Below are 22,292 nucleotides of genomic sequence, written 5' to 3'. Positions count from 1 at the left end.
GTGGAGAAAAGACCAGCTTATCCCGAAGCCTGAATGTTAAACGAACTAGTGTTCGTATACAACTACGGCTCGGTGACTGCAACATGTGTGGATGCCATAAGAAGAACCATCACACGTGGAATGGAGACATGATATTCCTAAAGGAATAAAATGGAGAACGTCGATATGACCAGTAGGTTCATTAACGCCTACGTGAGAAGTGGCGACATCCATATAACTTCGATGCCGAAATATTGTTCGGCTACGCTGGAAATATTGTCTTCTACAATATTGTCTCCGTGAGCATTGACATGATCGCTTACGAGCGTATTAACGCCGAGAACTGCTCAATGAAGGAGAGGTATGTTCGATAACTATCCAGTGGTGCTCAATGCAGTCCGCTGATGTCTACGTGAAGGTTGACGACGTCCTCGTTTTCTGCGATGTCGAGATCTGGATCGGCCGAGATGTGGATCGGCTGCGATGAGACCGAGATCTTCTAGAATAACGTCTCCGTGAGTGACGACGTGATCGCTTACGAGAGCCGCGACGATGAGAACTGCTCGACGAAGAAGAGCGTGTCCGATGTCTAATCCTTGATGAAGACGATGTATTCAACGAAGAATAGGAGAATAATTCAATGAAGAAGACCGAGTTCTTCTTCTTGACCGGTGACTGGTGTTATCGGTGGCAGGCCTAACTGATGACTGTTGACCGGTGACCGGAGCGGTGATCAATGACCGGACCGGACCGTTGACATGACCGGACCGGTGACATGACCGGTGACCGGACCGGACCAGTGACATGACCGGTGACCGGACCGGTGACATGACCGGTGATCAATGACCGGACCGGACCGGTGACATGACCGGTGACCGGTGTCATGACCGGTGACCGGCCCGGTGACATGACCGGTGACCGGACCGGACCGGTGATCAATGACCGGACCGGTGACCAGACCGGACCGGTGACATGACCGGACCGGACCGGTGACCGGACCGGTGACATGACCGGTGACCGGACCGGTGATCAATGACCGGACCGGACCGGTGACATGACCGGTGACCGGACCGGCCGGCCGGTCAGACGTCGATCAATGGTCCGTGATCAACGTCCCCGGTGACGTACCGGTCATATCATGACCAGTGTTGTCACCGGATAATGACCGTATGGCGGATGCCAAATGGTCCGGCATTGGTCGATGTCCTTGACCAATGCCATCGGGCAAAGACCGGCTGACGGGTGTCGCCATATGGTCTGATGTTGACCGACTGTCTAAGAGACTTAGCATAGTACGGTCGCGATCGTGCCCGATACCCGGTGACTGATACTGCAACTATCATCCATGATCTGCGAAGTCACCGGGTATTTATCCACTCTTGTTTCTGCGACCATCATGTAGTCGAATATATGAAAAACAAGAGCAAAGCATATTCAACCATAAACTGGTCACAGACCAGATTATCATACGGCACATAAAATCATTATTTGACCATAATGAAAATTATAATAATACTGCCGTAGATCATAAATTAAACAAAAGTTTAATTCAAAACAGATGAAAAATAAAATGACGATCAATTAGATTGTCATACGGAACGTTAAAATCATTATTGCACACAATGGCAAATGATAAACAATCTGTCAATAGAAGAACACGCTTTGCACGATCTCGTAACACATTAGAAGAACATGCTTTGCACGTTCTAGCAATGTATTAGAAGAGCATGTTTTGCACGTGGTCGTTCGCGCCTGAAAACACCCAGCATGGTAGAAATAAACCATTGTTGGATAAAAACAAGCATGGCTTACCTTTTACAAATGAAACAAAATCCATTAAATCCACACAAATTAATCCGAATGAGAAATAAAAAGATAAATAACACAATTTATCTATTCAAAACCCCAATCAACCAAGTGAAAAACAATATTTTAATTCAGAGCCGTAAAAGACACGTATACACCTGGTTGATCCGGAAAGAATATTGAGGGTTGGTTACCGATTTTTGGCTAGGTTGCATTGCACTATGTTTAACCTGGCCTGTATTACGGTATTGAGGTGGCGGATTCCCAGTTAAAATTCCGGATGAGTTATTTCCCCTTGGAAAGTATAAGCATACGATAACAGGTCAGTATTTATGACATTAAAATATTTCCGAATTAAAAATGGTGTTGTTATTTTCCACTCATTTGGCGTAAATTATATATGTTTAAACTAAGATGTTTATGATTACTTAGTATGATAAGAACTACGATGTTAATGATTATTTAGTATGAATAACAAGTAGTGTGTTAATATAAAATATCATTTTTTACACAGTTTTCAGATTTATCACGTTTGTTAATTACTGCAAATTAAAGTTAAAAGAGACGAGAGAGATAACGGTTTTATTTTGGGGACCTTATTACTCAATTGTTACTACTTGGGGAGCGATTGCGCTGAGAATTACAAATATTGTCAAAACAACATTGATGGCAATTAGCGAGCGGGGACCAACAAGTGTGCCTCTTTATCGCTCTTATCGACAGTTATCGGCAACACTTTCATGCTTCAGTGCACATTAACCTCAAGTCTTGCTGTCAACACAGATTAGCAGATAATGCTTTGTTATTACTCTGGGTTTTTAATAAAAGTTTAATAATTATGACGGTCAGTCTTCCCCGAAAATTTGAAATCCACGAAATTACATATCGTTTTGTTTTTTATTTGAAATCCACGAAATAACGTGTCAACGAATTAGTTGTTTTTTATTAAACCACGAAATTTCATACCGACGAATTTGTATACATTTACAGTATTAACATGTTTTTGAAGAAAAACCTATAAATGGTACAGACAGATAAACAGACAAGGTGATTTCTATACACACCTCCAAAAACTTAATTAGAAATACTAGTAACTGTAATTGAAACCGGAGTAACATGACCTTAAATTAAGCTCTGCCTTGTGTTCTAGACAGGCCATGGTCCATGACATGTATTCAGAAAAACATTTATAGACTAGTCTTAAGTCTAATAATATATTATTCTCAATTAAGAATTGCTTTAATTTTGAGTCAAACTTGGCATAAACTGCCTCTTTATAAACTATTCTCAATATTGAAAATTATATTAAGGACACTTTTACTAGCGGTAGACTGTATATATTCAAACTCTGGACATTGTTCTTGGTTCGAAGTCTATTCTCTCTTCAAAAGTCTATGAATATATTGGTGAACATGGGCCCAGGATTGCCCGTGTATATGGGCCCAGGATTGCCCGTGTACATGGGCCCAGGATTGCCCGTGTACGTGGGCCCAGGATTGCCCATGTACATGGGCCCAGGATTGCCCGTGTACATGGGCCCAGGATTGCCCGTGTACATGGGCCCAGGACTTCCCGTGTACATGGGCCCAGGACTGCCCGTGTACATGGGCCCAGGATTGCCCGTGTACATGGGCCCAGGATTGCCCATGTACAAGGGCCCAGGATTGCCCGTGTACATGGGCCCAGGATTGCCTGTGTACATGGGCCCAGGATTGCCCGTGTACATGGGCCCAGGATTGCCCGTGTACATGGGCCCAGGATTGCCTGTGTACATGGGCCCAGGATGGCCCGTGTACATGGGCCCAGGATTGCCCGTGTACATGGGCCCAGGATTGCCCGTGTACATGGACCCAGGATTGCCCGTGAACATGGGCCCAGGATTGCCTGTGTACATGGGCCCAGGATTGCCTGTGTACATGGGCCCAGGATTGCCTGTGTACATGGGCCCAGGATTGCCCATGTACATGGGCCCAGGATTGCCCATGTACATGGGCCCAGGATTGCCCGTGTACATGGGCCCAGGATTGCCTGTGTACATGGGCACAGGATTGCCTGTGTACATGGGCCCAGGATTGCCTGTGTACATGGACCCAGGATTGCCCGTGTACATGGGCCCAGGATTGCCTGTGTACATGGGCCCAGGATTGCCTGTGTACATGGACCCAGGATTGCCCGTGTACAAGGGCCCAGGATTGCCTGTGTACATGGGCCCAGGATTGCCCGTGTACATGGGCACAGGATTGCCTGTGTACATGGGCCCAGGATTGCCTGTGTACATGGACCCAGGATTGCCCGTGTACATGGGCCCAGGATTGCCTGTGTACATGGGCCCAGGATTGCCTGTGTACATGGACCCAGGATTGCCCGTGTACAAGGGCCCAGGATTGCCCGTGTACATGGGCCCAGGATTGCCCGTGTACATGGGCCCAGGATTGCCCGTGTTCATGGGCCCAGGATTGCCTGTGTACATGGACCCAGGATTGCCCATGTACAAGGGCCCAGGATTGCCCGTGTACATGGGCCCAGGATTGCCCGTGTACAAGGGCCCAGGATTGCCCGTGTACATGGGCCCAGGATTGCCCGTGTACATGGGCCCAGGATTGCCTGTGTACATGGGCCCAGGATTGCCCATGTACATGGGCCCAGGATTGCCCGTGTCCATGGACCCAGGATTGCCCGTGTACATGGGCCCAGGATTGCCCGTGTACATGGGCCCAGGTTGCCCGTGTACATGGACCCAGGATTGCCCGTGTACATGGACCCTACCTTGAGCATCTGTTCATTCTCAGCTGCAAACAGCGACACTGAACCAAAGACCAGCTTGAACAGCTTCAGGTACAGGTTGCTTCTATCCATGTTACCTGGCAAACACAGCAAAATAATGATAACATGGAAATAATTTACTCTGTCCATGTTACCTGGCAAACAAAGCGACAATCATTATAATATGGAAGTACTTTATGCAGTCTTTGAAATCTACAAGAAGGGTAGAATAGTTTCAGACATAATTGTCTGTTTGCTTAACTCTTATGTAGAACTTACAGTTTAAATATTTAAAATGTGTGGTAAAATGTAAACACACAAGCTATTTACAGTCATAACATGAGCCTTGTTCTGCAACAACTAGATTTGTCCCTTTGGACGACTTACATTGGGAAATAAGTGTTGTTGTTAATGGCTACCAAATGCTTAAAAATTGAGAATAAAAGTGATTTCAATATTACATTTACAGTTATATTTTACTAATGTTCAAATTAAAGAGCTTAATGGGAAATAAACTAAACTGCACAGACTTATCTGGAATGACACTTTTTGCACATGCAATAAGCCTAAAATATGAATATATACAGCACTGCCTATAGTTCCTACTTCCCATCTCCTCGAGTCTAGCCAGCAGGTACTCCACCAGTATCGTGGCAAACGTGGCAGAGGTGGTGGGGTTAGCGAGGAACGTGTTGGCCACAATCTGCAGGGCGTAGTTGTTGTGGATACGATCCACCATGAACTCTATGGTCGTGGCAAAGATCTCCTTGAACGTGAATGGACTCATCATCGTGAACTGAAAGGACAGGGACAAGTGTGACACAGAAAGGAACAAGAAGCGTGTTTGTCAGAAACACATGCCCCCAACTGCGCCGCTTTGATTGATTTATCTATTTTTTTTATGATATCCCTTTAAAAAATATTACTTCCCTTGTAAAAATGCTCTGTACCTGCCAAATGATAAATAGAAAATATCTCCCTATAAAGCTTGTTACTTCCCTTGGATTTTTTTTTACCTTGACCTTTCACCACTCAAAATGTGCAGCTCCATGAGATACACATGCATGCCAAATATCAAATTGCTATCTTCAATATAAGTTATGGCCAATGTTAGAGTTTTCAGACCGACAGACGGACGGACGGACAGACAGTTAAAATGCTATATGCTACCCTACCGGGGGCATAAAAATTATCAATGGAAAACTAACCACAGGTAAACACAGTGTGAGTTTGAGAAATTCCTTACACAAAGCTTTCTCTGATTTTCAGTATTCGAACAAATACTTTGTATATGAAAGCACTGCACCAAAATACCAAGGCTAAATGGTGATTAATATTTTCATTAAGATGCAACAGTACTTTTAAAGTCATGCACAACACATTAAACAAAATGTTGCTTTTTTGTGAGTAAAAACAAAAAGGCCATAAAATGCCCATGTCAGAAGCAAGAACAATAAAGAGTGCTTGACTTTTGTAAATAATATCATGTCATTCCATGTCTATGCCACAAATCTAGATTTACTTTGTCTTACCAAGTCTTATATTTTAATTTGAATAACTGTGCAATCCCCAACAAGGTATGCATATAAGCTACCATAACACAATTTTTTATGCAAAACCTTCTTGAAAAGTTAAATTCATGAGCTGAAACAGTTGTCCTATTTGTAACTATAGTGACCTTCACCTTCACCAGACTGGCGGCCAATGCAGAGGGTCAATGAAGACTAGCTATATAAAACGTTTTATCCTATTACAGTGGAAACACTCCAAACCAGATCCTCTCTAAACCGGTTCTAAGCCTTGCATGATAAACTTGATCTTTATCCAAAACTAACATAATTTTCTCTATTTATCAAGGTTGGTTTATCCTTTACCACTTAGATACGTATTTTGACACATTTGTAGTCACTTAGAAAGTTAAATTTTATTAAAGACTTTTCTAACTATTATCAAGTTTTAAAGGCTTCATTTCCAACCCTTAGATACTGATGAGCAGCAAATAGCATAAAACCTGAACAGACTGTTATTTGAAGGCTGTTCTTGTTTAATGCTGGTTGCAAAAGCCATTTTCACTTTGCTCCTTATGGGGGAAAGGGTTAACATAAAGGAACATTGTCTGCGTGTTGCAGATCATAAGGACCACTAAGACATACATTGATATAAAAACTGAATATCTATAGTAAATGTTGAGTTGTTGCAAGCAAACATGAACCTGAATGTGTCACTACAACAAGGGACATAATTCTGCTAAATTGCAGGGCAGCATTATAAGCCCTCATCAGTGATATTGCATGATAATCCTGTTAAGTTTCAATTGAACAGCTTTTGTAGAAACAGTTGCATGATAATCCTGAAAACATGTGTGAAGTTCATGCAACGAGATATTGTAGAACCAGTCTTATGGAGAGGTTACATGTTTCACTGAGATATTGTAGAACCAGTCTTATGGAGAGGTTACCTTAACACATGCACACCAATGCTGACATTTGGGTGAGAAGTATTTGAGCTAAATACAATATCCTAGAGCATATCCAGGTGGCCACTACTTAAGTACAGGCATAGAAAATCATGTTTATGCTTATCAATATTCCTATTTAGTAATTGGTCAGTATGTATTTTTTTTAAGAATTAATGGGTGCTCACCACACCAGCAAAGTGTTCCAACACCTCCTTCTCCTCCTTCGTTCTAACGGTCTGCACTCTGAAACAAAAACAGGTGCACATTTACTACCATGCACAGTTACTAATAATGCCACTGAAAACACAATGTATTCTATGCAGCACTGTTAAACTGAATATCAAAATCAAAACTCATGTACACTCTTTCGAACCCTTTCACCAATCACTGCATCTGACCCTTGAGAGAATACAATTCCTTGTGTATCTATTTAGAGAATATTACGGTAGGTTAGTGTTGTATAAAGATAAAATTATTTAAGCGAGGCTTACAAAATCTTATCCATTATCCTTGGTCCAAGGTTCAAATTTTCATGAGGAAACAAAATGCATCTGTGTATGAAACTTATCTGGTACCAGTATTCTATTTATCCCATTACTTCCGTATTTTCTATTTTCATTACAAAAGTAAACAACAACAAATAGCGGGGAGCAACACTAAAACATAAATGATGTCGCCAAAATGAGCAAAATGATAATACAAGACTGCCAGCGTTTGCTGTATTCAACGATGTGGAAATACACCAACATGTATCAGATGGTGTTTGATAATTTGATAACATTCCCTAATGCACAAGATACCAGTTGAGAGATGGCATGTTGGTTACGTACACTGCTGGCCTGACGACAGCCTGACCACTGGGAGACACGTTGATGGTGTAGATGTCGAGGGCCTGCAGGGCGTATTTGACCAGGCGCACGTACACCAGGGTCTCCTGGGGCAGGAACTGCTTGTTCTGGACCAGGCTCGTGTCCTTCAACTCTGTACAATACAACACACACACATGGGACACCAATCATTGTTCTGGACAAGGCTCCTTTCCTTCAACTCTGTGCAATACAACACATGCATGGGACACCAATCATACGGGCCTTGTCTGGGTTCTGGACCAGGCTTGTGTCCTTCAACTCTGTACAATACAACACACACATGGGACACCAATCATATGGGCCTTGTCTGGGGAAATCTGGGTTTACTGCATGTACCTAAAGTGTCGTCCCAGGGACAAGAGTTCCCGCCTAAGCTGGAAATTCCTTTAGAAGGAACTTTTCAATAAGCAAACAATTTAATAGCAGCAGAATGTATTGTCCCTGATAAACCTGTGTTGACAGTTCAAGGCTCATAAACATTCAACACAACACGTACAGCTGTGACTTACTTCTGTAGCTCTGTACAGAGTCTTTGGAAACTCACACATTGAATACTAGCCACAAGGTCTGTTATGTGTAATTGTGTATATTGATCAAGGCCACACCAACACAACAAAGTAGAAGTGAAATGAACAGAATACAAAACAAATTCTGATTTAGGTCTGCTTTGTGATTGGTTTTACCAATTATGATTTAACAATATGATTCTACAATCTTAAAGGGGCTTTTCAAGTTTTGGTAATTGACAAAATTAAAAAAAAAATGTTTCAGATTCGAGAAAAAAATGTAGTATTTGTGAGGAAACAGTAATACTGAACATTTACCATGCTCTAAAATATCCATTATATGCATCTTTTAACGATTTAAAAACCTGAAAATTATAAAGCGTTGCATCATATTGTGAGAAACTACGCGGATTGCTTGTATATAAAGTATAAAATACATCACTCATTGTATGAGCACGGATTGCCGAGTGGTCTAAGCGATAGACTTTTACTCCAGGGGTCAGTGGTTTGAGCCCAGTTGAGGGTTACTTTTTTTTTTCTTTAATTTATTCTTGTATTTTACTGGAGCTTTTTAGATCCGATGTTTCCATTTATCAATATAAAGCATGTAATTAATCTTCAATACATGCCAAAATCTGTGAAAAGGCCCCTTTAAACAAAAGATCACATAATGCTGTCAAATGTTTTCTCATTTAAGAAGAGTATTTAGTGGAAGTGTCATCAGACATTTGTTCCACCTTTAAAGATACCGCCGTAGAACACGTACCTGGCCCAATTGCCTTGCAGGAGACAATACCCCATGTGATTGTCTTCACCCCGCACACCAGGGTCTTCACCAGTCCCCGGCAGTCGGCCACTGAGTATGTGTTATATTGGCTGGGTGTCACACCAAACCGGTGTGGAGGCTGAAATACAACACCTTCACTGTGAGGACTGATAGTGATACATAGACAACAATATTGTAAACAAAGTTTTAAAGTCCATTCCAAAATAAAAACAGGGGTTTTAAAGTGACATTTTTGAAACTATTAATTTATATCAAATAGAAATTGGTCATAACGAAGAAAGTCTAAAACCATGAGGTTTATAACAACTTATATACAATTATTTTAATAAACTGCAAATACAAATCTATTTACAAGCTGCCCATCAGTTTACAGCAGTGATGTTTACCTTTTTTATAAAGTACCCATACAAGAAATTTTCCTGATTTTGGAAAAACTACAAAATTCTAATTGCCGTCTGCAATTCCCAAAAGGATAGAAATGTACAACAATTGTGTGCCAAAAGTGCATTATCTGCAAGTAATCAAATACAATCAGCCCATCAACTAAGATCAACAGATCATTTCAAGCCAAATGTATTTTTGCTATTTATACCAAGCAATTTTCAATCTGAAGATTTCATAACACAAATTTTCCTACTCGTAGGGTTTTTTGGGCTAATTTTTCCCAATTGTTCTTGGAAAACTGGGCTTAATGCATGTGCGTAGTGTCCTCCCAGATTAGCATGTGCAGCCCGCACAGGCTAATCAAGGATCACACTTTCCCCCTTTGCGGTGTTTTCCCTTTACAGGCAGTCTCTTATAAGCAAAAAATGTGTCATCCCTGTCGGATCTGGCTAATCTGGGATATCATTTTACTCACATGCATTTGTCCAGTTTTTCCCAAATTAATACTCTAGTGATGTTGACTGTACCTTGTCCTCCTTGGAGGAGCTGGTCTCCTTGATGTCTGCTGACACACTGCCCAGGGGAGGCTTCATGTCCGCTATACAGGGGGTGTCTGGGATGGTGGGTGTGGCCGGGAGAGGGGGCGGGGCGGTGAGGGGCGGGGTAGAGGCCTTGGGCTCCCCCACCCTCCCAGGCAGGGGGGACACACCCACCTCACTGCCTGCCTGACCCACCTGCTTCTGACTGCAACACGGACACATCCAGCAATATACATCAGCACATACAAAACAAGAGCACCGCCTTGCGGGTGCAGACCGCTCACCTATTTTCTTTTAAAAGGTGAAGGGACTCTCATTTTCAATCACAAAGGAGGGAGGGGTGGAGTGAAGAGGGGTGTATAGTGTGGGGGCCTGGACATTTATTACATTATCTTCCAAAAATGCGAAAAAAAATGCGAAAAAAAAATCGGGGGGGGGGGGGGGGGGGGGGGGGGATTCTTGGGTGCGATGGTTGGACGGTATTTCAAACATAAAATAATAAAAATAAATATTTGTGTTTCTTAACCGTTTAAAAAACAATTATTTGGGGGTGGGTGGGGGGGGGGGGGGGGGTTTAGTGTGAGGGTGTTGTGGTCATTTGTGAGATGATCTAAAAAAAAAAAAATTAGGGGGGGAATTCGGGGGAGGGGGTGGGGAGGGGGGGTGGGGGGGTATTCTTGGGTGCGATGGTTGGACGGTATTTCAAAAATAAACTAAATAATAAAAAATATTTGTGTTTTTAAACCGTTAAAAAAAAAAAAACAATTGGGGGGGTGGGGGGTATAGTATAGTGTGAGGGTGTGGTGGTCATTTGTGAGATGATCTTAAAAAAAAAAAATAGGGGGGGGAAGGGGGGTGATTCGGGTGGGGGGGGGGGGTATTCGGGGGGGGAGGGCACGGAGGATGGTTTGGGTGGAGTCTATTGTCAGGTAAGAGTAGTTTTGTCAAAGTATCAATCAAATCTAATCTTAAATAAAGAAGTTATGGCATTTTAGCAAAATTTAATAACTTGACCTTGAGAGTCAAGGTCATTCAAAGGTCAAGGTAAAATTCAACTTGCCAGGTACAGTAACCTCATGATAGCATGAAAGTATTTGAAGTTTGAAAGCAATAGCCTTGATACTTTAGAATTAAAGTGGATCGAAACACAAAATTTAACTATATATTCAAAGTCAAAAAAGGGCCATAATTCCGTAAAAATGACAACCAGAGTAATGCAACTTGTCCTTTTACTGTACCCTTATGATAGTTTGCGAGTGTTCCAAGTATGAAAGCAATATCTATGATAGTTTAGGGGTAAAGTGGACCAAAACACAAAACTTAACAACTAAATTTTCAATTTTCTAAGTATAAAGGGCCCATAATTCCGTCCAAATGCCAGTCAGAGTTACATAACTTTGCCTGCACAGTCCCCTTATGATAGTTAATAAGTGTTGCAAGTATGAAAGCAATAGCTTTGATACTGTAGGAATAAAGTGGACCTAAACACAAAACTTAACCAAATTTTCAATTTTCTAAGTATAAAAAGGGCACATAACTCTGTCAAAATGCCAGTCAGAGTTACATTACTTAGCCTGCACAGTCCCCTTATGATAGTTAATAAGTGTTGCAAGTATGAAAGCAATAGCTTTGATACTTAAGGAATGAAATGGACCTAAACACAAAACTTAACCAAAATTTTCAATTTTCTAAGTATAAAAAGGGCACATAATTCTGTCAAAATGCACGCCATAGTTATCTAACTTTGCCTGCCCAGTCCCCTCATGATAGTTAGTAAGTGTACCAAGTTTGAATGCAATAGCATTGATACTTTCTGAGAAAAGTGGACCTAAACGCAATACTTAACCGGACGCCGACGCCAAGGTGATGACAATAGCTCATAATTTTTTTTCAAAAAATAGATGAGCTAATAAAATGACAACAGAAATGTTAAGTGTTTAAATGCAATTGCAAACTACAATAACAACAGAAATGTTAACGGTGTATTTATGCAATTTGCATCCAAGCATTTTATACTAAGAAAAAGTAACCCAACATATTTATGTTAATTGACTTTTGCCTTCAAGTCACATAAGGATTATAAATCGATAATTTCAACAAGACATTTACTATTAATATATTTATCATATATAGCATTCCATATAAGCAGCAGTTCCTACCATTTGGCCAGTATCTGTGGCAGCTGTATCTTGGCGATAGTCTTGAACTTGAGTACAAACACCTCCAGCATGCGCATTAGCAGCTCCCGCCCCTGTACAACACAGTGGATCATGTACTCATAACAGTACAATACCGTTTTCAAAATCACATGTATAACACACAGAATTATTGGTGTCTAAAAAAATAACAGCAATATTTCGCCTCGTTGAATAATAACATTGTGCAATCAATAAAACAGTAACCAATACTTAAGTAAATATTAAGTTAAAACCTCTCACTTCACAAAACAACACTAGTCAACCAAAGTTAATAAAGTCACCTATTATCGCATGTGAAACATACTTATCCTTAGGCAGTATGTGTGTACTCACATTTCCATTCTCCTGCTCACTCTTCTGTCGTATGCAGTCCACGAGGTTGAGCAGCAGTTTGCAGGACATGGTCTGGATGCTGCTCAGCAGAGACTCATCATGAACATTCTTGGAGAACAGACTCACAGCCCGCGACAGCTCGGCCATCGGCAGCTGCTGCCTCACGTGGTGGACCAGGTCAGCCAGGGTGCTGTAGGCCAGGGGCCTGAAAACAGATATACATACAGACAGGGGCCTGAACACAGATATACATACAGAAAGGGGCCTGAACACAGATATACATACAGACAGGGGCCTGAATACAGATATACATACAGGCAGGGGCCTGAACACAGATAAGCATACAGACAGGGGCCTGAACACAGTTATACATACAGACAGGGGCCTGAACACAGATATACATACAGACAGGGGTCTGAACACAGATATACATACAGACAGGGGTCTGAACACAGATATACATACAGACAGGGGCCTGAACACAGATATACATAAAGACAGGGGCCTGAACACAGATATACATACAGACAGGGGCCTGAACACAGATATACATACAGACAGGGGCCTGAACACAGATATACATGTAGCCACATCCCACTCAGCAAACAAATAGCATGCAGTAATAGTAAACAATTCAGTTTGCAGAGGTATTGGAGGTTTCAGGCTTGGTAAGCAGTGATCAGAGTCCCTTTTGATGTCTGCAGGTCATCAGCTTCATTTGAGCCGTGCTCTGGAAAAATGAGGCTAAATTCATATGCATCAAGTGTAGTCCCAGATGAGCCTGTTCAGTGAAGTGTAGTCCCAGATGAGCCTGTGCAGTTAAGTGTAGTCCCAGATGAGCCTGTGCAGTCAAGTGTAGTCCCAGACGAGCCTGTGCAGTTAAGTGTAGTCCCAGATGAGCCTGTGCAGTCAAGTGTAGTCCCAGATGAGCCTGTGCAGTCAAGTGTAGTCCCAGATGAGCCTGTGCAGTTAAGTGTAGTCCCAGATGAGCCTGTGCAGTCAAGTGTAGTCCCAGATGAGCCTGTGCAGTTAAGTGTAGTCCCAGATGAGCCTGTGCAGTCAAGTGTAGTCCCAGATGAGCCTGTACAGTCAAGTGTAGTCCCAGATGAGCCTGTGCAGTTTAGTGTAGTCCCAGATGAGCCTGTACAGTTAAGTGTAGTCCCAGATGAGCCTGTACAGTTAAGTGTAGTCCTAGATGAGCCTGTGCAGTCAAGTGTAGTCCCAGATGAGCCTGTACAGTCAAGTGTAGTCCCAGATGAGCCTGTGCAGTTAAGTGTAGTCCCAGATGAGCCTGTGCAGTTTAGTGTAGTCCTAGATGAGCCTGTGCAGTCAAGTGTAGTCCCAGATGAGCCTGTGCAGTCAAGTGTAGTCCCAGATGAGCCTGTAAAGTCAATTGTAGTCCAAGATGAGCCTGTGCAGTTTAGTGTAGTCCAAGATGAGCCTGTGCATTCAAGTGTAGTCCCAGATGAGCCTGTGCAGTCAAGTGTAGTCCCAGATGAGCCTGTGCAGTCAAGTGTAGTCCCAGATGAGCCTGTGCAGTCAAGTGTAGTCCCAGATGAGCCTGTGCAGTCAAGTGTAGTCCCAGATGAGCCTGTACAGTCAAGTGTAGTCCCAGATGAGCCTGTGCAGTTTAGTGTGGTGCCAGATGAGCCTGTGCAGTTAAGTGTAGTCCCAGATGAGCCTGTGCAGTTAAGTGTAGTCCCAGATGAGCCTGTGCATTCAAGTGTAGTCCCAGATGAGCCTGTGCAGTTAAGTGTAGTCCCAGATGAGCCTGTGCATTCAAGTGTAGTCCCAGATGAGCCTGTACAGTCAAGTGTAGTCCCAGATGAGCCTGTGCAGTCAAGTGTAGTCCCAAATGAGCCTGATTAGTTTGCACACATTGACCACATTTTTTCTGCTTTCATGGTATTTTTTGTTCAAAGGAAGTTTATTTTGAATGAAAATCCCATCTAAGCGGAAAGCGTTGTCCCATGAATAGGTTGTGTGGACTGCACAGGCTAATCTGAGATGACACTTTACGCACAGGCATTGAGCCCCCTTTATCCCAGAGGGAAGTTCATTTCTTCACCAGAAGCCTTTCAATGACCTTTCATAAGACACCAGTAACTGGACCATGTAACAAACTTGAAATCATCATGAACACTTGTTTAGGACACAGGTCAATCAATAAGAAGGTTTAAAATGACATATGAACATGAGAGCAGCTAACCTGAGAGATTCATACGTAGTCCAGCCAGTCCCAACGAGTACGGTCTCATCAAACAGCTTGTCAATCACCGGCACAAACTCTGTAACCAACAACACTCTTGATGAAGCATGCAGTAAGGAGAATGTAACACACTCTACATTAAACATTCTGGGAAATATTCAGTCTCTCCAGTCTCAATAACCCACAATCAGTGTTTAATACAAAAATATATTTGAACATCTCAAATAACAATTGAAGAAAATGATTTGAAAAGACTGTTAAGAAGTTCATTGGCAGGATGTGTTTGCCTTTTTATGGGTGGGTACTTACTGTTGTGTAGGTGGGTACATAGTCTTACATAGGTGGACACTCACAGTAACATAGGTAGGTACTAACTATGAAACATGTGGGCACTTACTGCTACGTAGGTCGGTGGCCAGGATATGTTTGGCTGCTATGAGTAGTGGGTACTAACTGTTACGTAGATCTGTGGCCAGGATATGTTTGGCTGCTATGAGTAGTGGGTACTAACTGTTACGTAGGTCGGTGGCCAGGATATGTTTGGCTGCTATGAGTAGTGGGTACTTACTGTTGCGTAGGGTCGGTTGCCAGGATATGTTTGGCTGCTATGAGTAGTGGGTACTAACTGTTACGTAGATCTGTGGCCAAGATATGTTTGGCTGCTATGAGTAGTGGGTACTTACTGTTACGTAGGTCTGTGGCCAGGATATGTTTGGCTGCTATGAGTAGTGGGTACTTACTGTTACGTAGGTCTGTTGCCAGGATATGTTTGGCTGCTATGAGTAGTGGGTACTTACTGTTACGTAGATCTGTGGCCAAGATATGTTTGGCTGCTATGAGTAGTGGGTACTTACTGTTACGTAGGTCGGTTGCCAGGATATGTTTGGCTGCTATGAGTAGTGGGTACTTACTGTTACGTAGATCTGTGGCCAGGATATGTTTGGCTGCTATGAGTAGTGGGTACTTACTGTTACGTAGGTCAGTGGCCAGGATATGTTTGGCTGCTATGAGTAGTGGGTACTTACTGTTACGTAGGTCTGTGGCCAGGATATGTTTTGCTGCTATGAGTAGTGGGTACTTACTGTTACGTAGGTCGGTGGCCAGGATATGTTTGGCTGCTATGAGTAGTGGGTACTTACTGTTGCGTAGGTCGGTTGCCAGGATATGTTTGGCTGCTATGAGTAGTGGGTACTTACTGTTGCGTAGGTCGGTTGCCAGGATATGTTTGGCTGCTATGAGTAGTGGGTACTTACTGTTACGTAGGTCTGTGGCCAGGATATGTTTGGCTGCTATGAGTAGTGGGTACTTACTGTTACGTAGGTCGGTTGCCAGGATATGTTTGGCTGCTATGAGTAGTGGGTACTTACTGTTACGTAGGTCTGTGGCCAGGATATGTTTGGCTGCTATGAGTAGTGGGTACTTACTGTTACGTAGGTCGGTTGCCAGGATATGTTTGGCTGCTATGAGTAGTGGGTACTTACTGTTACGTAGGTCTGTGGCCAGGATATGTTTTGCTGCTATGAGTAGTGGGTACTTACTGCTACGTAGGTCGGTGGCCAGGATATGTTTGGCTGCTATGAGTAGTGGGTACTAACTGTTACGTAGATCTGTGGCCAGGATATGTTTGGCTGCTATGAGTAGTGGGTACTAACTGTTACGTAGGTCGGTGGCCAGGATATGTTTGGCTGCTATGAGTAGTGGGTACTTACTGTTGCGTAGGGTCGGTTGCCAGGATATGTTTGGCTGCTATGAGTAGTGGGTACTAACTGTTACGTAGATCTGTGGCCAAGATATGTTTGGCTGCTATGAGTAGTGGGTACTTACTGTTACGTAGGTCTGTGGCCAGGATATGTTTGGCTGCTATGAGTAGTGGGTACTTACTGTTACGTAGGTCTGTTGCCAGGATATGTTTGGCTGCTATGAGTAGTGGGTACTTACTGTTACGTAGGTCTGTGGCCAAGATATGTTTGGCTGCTATGAGTAGTGGGTACTTACTGTTACGTAGGTCGGTTGCCAGGATATGTTTGGCTGCTATGAGTAGTGGGTACTTACTGTTACGTAGATCTGTGGCCAGGATATGTTTTGCTGCTATGAGTAGTGGGTACTTACTGTTACGTAGGTCTGTGGCCAGGATATGTTTGGCTGCTATGAGTAGTGGGTACTTACTGTTACGTAGGTCTGTGGCCAGGATATGTTTGGCTGCTATGAGTAGTGGGTACTTACTGTTACGTAGGTCTGTGGCCAGGATATGTTTTGCTGCTATGAGTAGTGGGTACTTACTGTTACGTAGGTCTGTGGCCAGGATATGTTTGGCTGCTATGAGTAGTGGGTACTTACTGTTACGTAGGTCGGTGGCCAGGATATGTTTGGCTGCTATGAGTAGTGGGTACTTACTGTTGCGTAGGTCGGTTGCCAGGATATGTTTGGCTGCTATGAGTAGTGGGTACTTACTGTTACGTAGATCTGTGGCCAGGATATGTTTGGCTGCTATGAGTAGTGGGTACTTACTGTTACGTAGGTCTGTGGCCAAGATATGTTTGGCTGCTATGAGTAGTGGGTACTTACTGTTACGTAGGTCTGTGGCCACGATATGTTTGGCTGCTATGAGTAGTGGGTACTTACTGTTACGTAGGTCGGTTGCCAGGATATGTTTGGCTGCTATGAGTAGTGGGTACTTACTGTTACGTAGGTCTGTGGCCAGGATATGTTTGGCTGCTATGAGTAGTGGGTACTTACTGTTACGTAGGTCGGTTGCCAGGATATGTTTGGCTGCTATGAGTAGTGGGTACTTACTGTTACGTAGGTCTGTGGCCAGGATATGTTTGGCTGCTATGAGTAGTGGGTACTGACTGTTACGTAGGTCTGTGGCCAGGATATGTTTGGCTGCTATGAGTAGTGGGTACTAACTGTTACGTAGGTCTGTGGCCAAGATATGTTTGGCTGCTATGAGTAGTGGGTACTTACTGTTACGTAGATCTGTGGCCAAGATATGTTTGGCTGCTATGAGTAGTGGGTACTAACTGTTACGTAGGTCGGTGGCCAGGATATGTTTGGCTGCTATGAGTAGTGGGTACTTACTGTTACGTAGGTCTGTGGCCAGGATATGTTTGGCTGCTATGAGTAGTGGGTACTGACTGTTACGTAGGTCGGTTGCCAGGATATGTTTGGCTGCTATGAGCAGTGGGTACTTACTGTTACGTAGGTCGGTTGCCAGGATATGTTTGGCTGCTATGAGTAGTGGGTACTTACTGTTACGTAGGTCTGTGGACAGGATATGTTTGGCTGCTATGAGTAGTGGGTACTTACTGTTACGTAGGTCAGTGGCCAGGATATGTTTGGCTGCTATGAGTAGTGGGTACTTACTGTTACGTAGGTCTGTGGCCAGGATATGTTTGGCTGCTATGAGTAGTGGGTACTTACTGTTACGTAGGTCGGTGGCCAGGATATGTTTGGCTGCTATGAGCAGTGGGTACTTACTGTTACGTAGGTCGGTTGCCAGGATATGTTTGGCTGCTATGAGTAGTGGGTACTAACTGTTACGTAGGTCTGTGGCCAAGATATGTTTGGCTGCTATGAGTAGTGGGTACTTACTGTTACGTAGGTCTGTGGCCAGGATATGTTTTGCTGCTATGAGTAGTGGGTACTTACTGTTACGTAGGTCGGTGGCCAGGATATGTTTGGCTGCTATGAGTAGTGGGTACTTACTGTTACGTAGATCTGTGGCCAGGATATGTTTGGCTGCTATGAGTAGTGGGTACTTACTGTTACGTAGGTCGGTGGCCAGGATATGTTTGGCTGCTATGAGTAGTGGGTACTTACTGTTACGTAGGTCGGTTGCCAGGATATGTTTGGCTGCTATGAGTAGTGGGTACTTACTGTTACGTAGGTCTGTTGCCAGGATATGTTTGGCTGCTATGAGTAGTGGGTACTTACTGTTACGTAGGTCTGTGGCCAGGATATGTTTGGCTGCTATGAGTAGTGGGTACTTACTGTTACGTAGGTCAGTGGCCAGGATATGTTTGGCTGCTATGAGTAGTGGGTACTTACTGTTACGTAGGTCTGTGGCCAGGATATGTTTGGCTGCTATGAGTAGTGGGTACTTACTGTTACGTAGGTCTGTGGCCAGGATATGTTTGGCTGCTATGAGCAGTGGGTACTTACTGTTACGTAGGTCGGTTGCCAGGATATGTTTGGCTGCTATGAGTAGTGGGTACTAACTGTTACGTAGGTCTGTGGCCAAGATATGTTTGGCTGCTATGAGTAGTGGGTACTTACTGTTACGTAGGTCTGTGGCCAGGATATGTTTGGCTGCTATGAGTAGTGGGTACTTACTGTTACGTAGGTCGGTGGCCAGGATATGTTTTGCTGCTATGAGTAGTGGGTACTTACTGTTACGTAGGTCGGTGGCCAGGATATGTTTGGCTGCTATGAGTAGTGGGTACTTACTGTTACGTAGATCTGTGGCCAGGATATGTTTGGCTGCTATGAGTAGTGGGTACTTACTGTTACGTAGATCTGTGGCCTGGATATGTTTGGCTGCTATGAGTAGTGGGTACTTACTGTTACGTAGATCTGTGGCCAAGATATGTTTGGCTGCTATGAGTAGTGGGTACTTACTGTTACGTAGGTCTGTGGCCAGGATATGTTTGGCTGCTATGAGTAGTGGGTACTTACTGTTACGTAGGTCGGTGGCCAGGATATGTTTGGCTGCTATGAGTAGTGGGTACTTACTGTTGCGTAGGGTCGGTTGCCAGGATATGTTTGGCTGCTATGAGTAGTGGGTACTTACTGTTACGTAGATCTGTGGCCAGGATATGTTTGGCTGCTATGAGTAGTGGGTACTTACTGTTACGTAGATCTGTGGCCTGGATATGTTTGGCTGCTATGAGTAGTGGGTACTTACTGTTACGTAGATCTGTGGCCAGGATATGTTTGGCTGCTATGAGTAGTGGGTACTAACTGTTACGTAGATCTGTGGCCAAGATATGTTTGGCTGCTATGAGTAGTGGGTACTTACTGTTACGTAGGTCGGTTGCCAGGATATGTTTGGCTGCTATGAGTAGTGGGTACTAACTGTTACGTAGGTCAGTTGCCAGGATATGTTTTGCTGCTATGAGTAGTGGGTACTTACTGTTACGTAGGTCTGTGGCCAGGATATGTTTGGCTGCTATGAGTAGTGGGTACTAACTGTTACGTAGGTCGGTGGCCAGGATATGTTTGGCTGCTATGAGTAGTGGGTACTTACTGTTACGTAGGTCTGTGGCCAGGATATGTTTGGCTGCTATGAGTAGTGGGTACTCACTGTTACGTAGGTCGGTTGCCAGGATATGTTTGGCTGCTATGAGTAGTGGGTACTTACTGTTACGTAGGTCGGTGGCCAGGATATGTTTGGCTGCTATGAGTAGTGGGTACTTACTGTTACGTAGGTCGGTTGCCAGGATATGTTTGGCTGCTATGAGTAGTGGGTACTTACTGTTACGTAGGTCTGTGGCCAGGATATGTTTGGCTGCTATGAGTAGTGGGTACTTACTGTTACGTAGGTTTGTGGCCAGGATATGTTTGGCTGCTATGAGTAGTGGGTACTAACTGTTACGTAGGTTTGTGGCCAGGATATGTTTGGCTGCTATGAGTAGTGGGTACTAACTGTTACGTAGGTCGGTGGCCAGGATATGTTTGGCTGCTATGAGTAGTGGGTACTCACTGTTACGTAGGTCTGTGGCCAGGATATGTTTGGCTGCTATGAGTAGTGGGTACTCACTGTTACATATGTCTGTGGCCAGGATATGTTTGGCTGCTATGAGTAGTGGGTACTTACTGTTACGTAGGTCTGTGGCCAGGATATGTTTGGCTGCTATGAGTAGTGGGTACTTACTGTTACGTAGGTCGGTGGCCAGGATATGTTTGGCTGCTATGAGCAGTGGGTACTTACTGTTACGTAGGTCGGTTGCCAGGATATGTTTGGCTGCTATGAGCAGCTCCTTTCTCAGATGTGCCACCTCCTGGGGACACAGGGACAGCAGGGAGAGGTGGCCCTGCACCATGGCTGCAGAGTGCTGCTGCACTTGCTCCTACAATAAAAGTGGCAATTTGAAACTGTGTTTTGTTCCATGACAGTGTGGCCGAAATTCGGCCTCATTCCCATATCCAAAAGGAAAATATATTTTTCCCAAATGATTGCTTAAAAAAAATTCCCAAGTGAAGCCCCCACCACCCATTTTTTTAAATAATTGCCAAATTAAGTTCGATTGCATACCCATTCAGTTCTTAAAGTTGAACCTTTGTCAAGAAAATATTGATAAAAAAAATATTCTCAATTTGTTTGTTATCAAAAGAAAACAAAACACGAATTTCCCACTTTAGGCCGAGAAACACTATTTGTTCGCAATCTTAAGGGCCTGGGCCTCATTCCAAAAAGTGAAAAAAAACAATGTGGCATCACGGAACAGCTGAGGAAACATGTATTAGTGTTATAGAACAGACAAATTGAACAGATTTACTTGCTCACATTGACCAGGCTCTGTCCTCATCATGAATACCATATAGAACAGACAAAATGAACAGATTTACTTGCTCACATTGACCAGACTCTGTCCTCATCATGAATACCATATAGAACAGACAAATTGAACAGATTTACTTGCTCACATTGACCAGGCTCTGTCCTCATCATGAATACCATATAGAACAGACAAAATGAACAGATTTACTTGCTCACATTGACCAGGCTCTGTCCTCATCATGAATACCATATAGAACAGACAAATTGAACAGATTTACTTGCTCACATTGACCAGACTCTGTCCTCATCATGAATACCATACAAAAAAGTATCACCGCAATCGACTTTTTTTTCATTACATTTAAGGTTAGGAAACGGTCTATTCACATTAAGTAGGAGATTTTCATCCTTCTTTGAAGAAATACAAATGATATCTTCATGCTTTAAAAAACAATAGTTTTTGTGCTGAAAATGAAGCTCAACTATATGACTAGAGTGATTAAGCTCACCTGAAATATTCTGACAATGTAGGCCAGAAAGGAGAGGGTCTTGATCTGGGCAGCCACAAAGTCTACAAACACCTCCTTGTTGAACGCAGGGTGGGCTCTGAAATATACACCACCATCACCTCATGGATCCCTCACATAGCAGGCAGTTGGAGACTTCAAATGAATACAAGGGGTTGTTACAGTGTTTATACAAGAGCACCGCCTTGCGGGTGCAGACCGCTCATCTATTTTCTTTTTAAAGGTGAAGGGACTTTCATTTTCAATCACAAAGGAGGGAGGGGTGGAGTGAAGAGGGGTGTATAGTGTGGGGGTGTGGACATTTATTACATTATCTTCCAAAAATGCGGGAAAAAAATGCAAAGGCAAAAAAAAAAGATTCTTGGGTGCAATGGTTGGACGGTATTTCAAACATAAAATAATAAAAATAAATATTTGTGTTTTTTAACCATTTCA

The 22,292-nt window shown here is 43.3% G+C and overlaps 1 protein-coding gene across 50 annotated transcripts in view; it reads right to left on the bottom strand.

The window, feature by feature from the left end:
- LOC127840099 (transformation/transcription domain-associated protein-like) overlaps positions 1-22,292 on the bottom strand; it is a 136,523-nt gene that overhangs the window by 96,335 nt on the left and 17,896 nt on the right. For 21 of the 50 annotated variants that reach the window (XR_008030402.1, XR_008030405.1, XR_008030403.1 and 18 more), the window contains 11 exons: positions 21,840-21,936; positions 20,761-20,899; positions 14,832-14,910; positions 12,623-12,827; positions 12,251-12,342; positions 10,080-10,296; positions 9,148-9,286; positions 7,837-7,987; positions 7,192-7,249; positions 5,155-5,344; positions 4,552-4,646 (listed from right to left, as the gene is read on the bottom strand). Coding sequence is in view for 43 of the 50 variants with exons in the window: in XM_052368495.1 (XP_052224455.1) it covers positions 4,552-4,646; positions 5,155-5,344; positions 7,192-7,249; positions 7,837-7,987; positions 9,148-9,286; positions 10,080-10,296; positions 12,251-12,342; positions 12,623-12,827; positions 14,832-14,910; positions 20,761-20,899; positions 21,840-21,936 (1,462 nt within the window). In the remaining 7 variants the exon portion in view is untranslated. The other 29 variants (XM_052368507.1, XM_052368509.1, XM_052368522.1 and 26 more) reach the window with 29 other exon arrangements.

This window comes from Dreissena polymorpha, chromosome 7, assembly GCF_020536995.1.
Source record: "Dreissena polymorpha isolate Duluth1 chromosome 7, UMN_Dpol_1.0, whole genome shotgun sequence".
Lineage (NCBI taxonomy): Eukaryota > Metazoa > Mollusca > Bivalvia > Myida > Dreissenidae > Dreissena > Dreissena polymorpha.
Note: the sequence above shows the minus strand (reverse complement) of the source record. Positions and strands in the feature narration are given on the sequence as shown.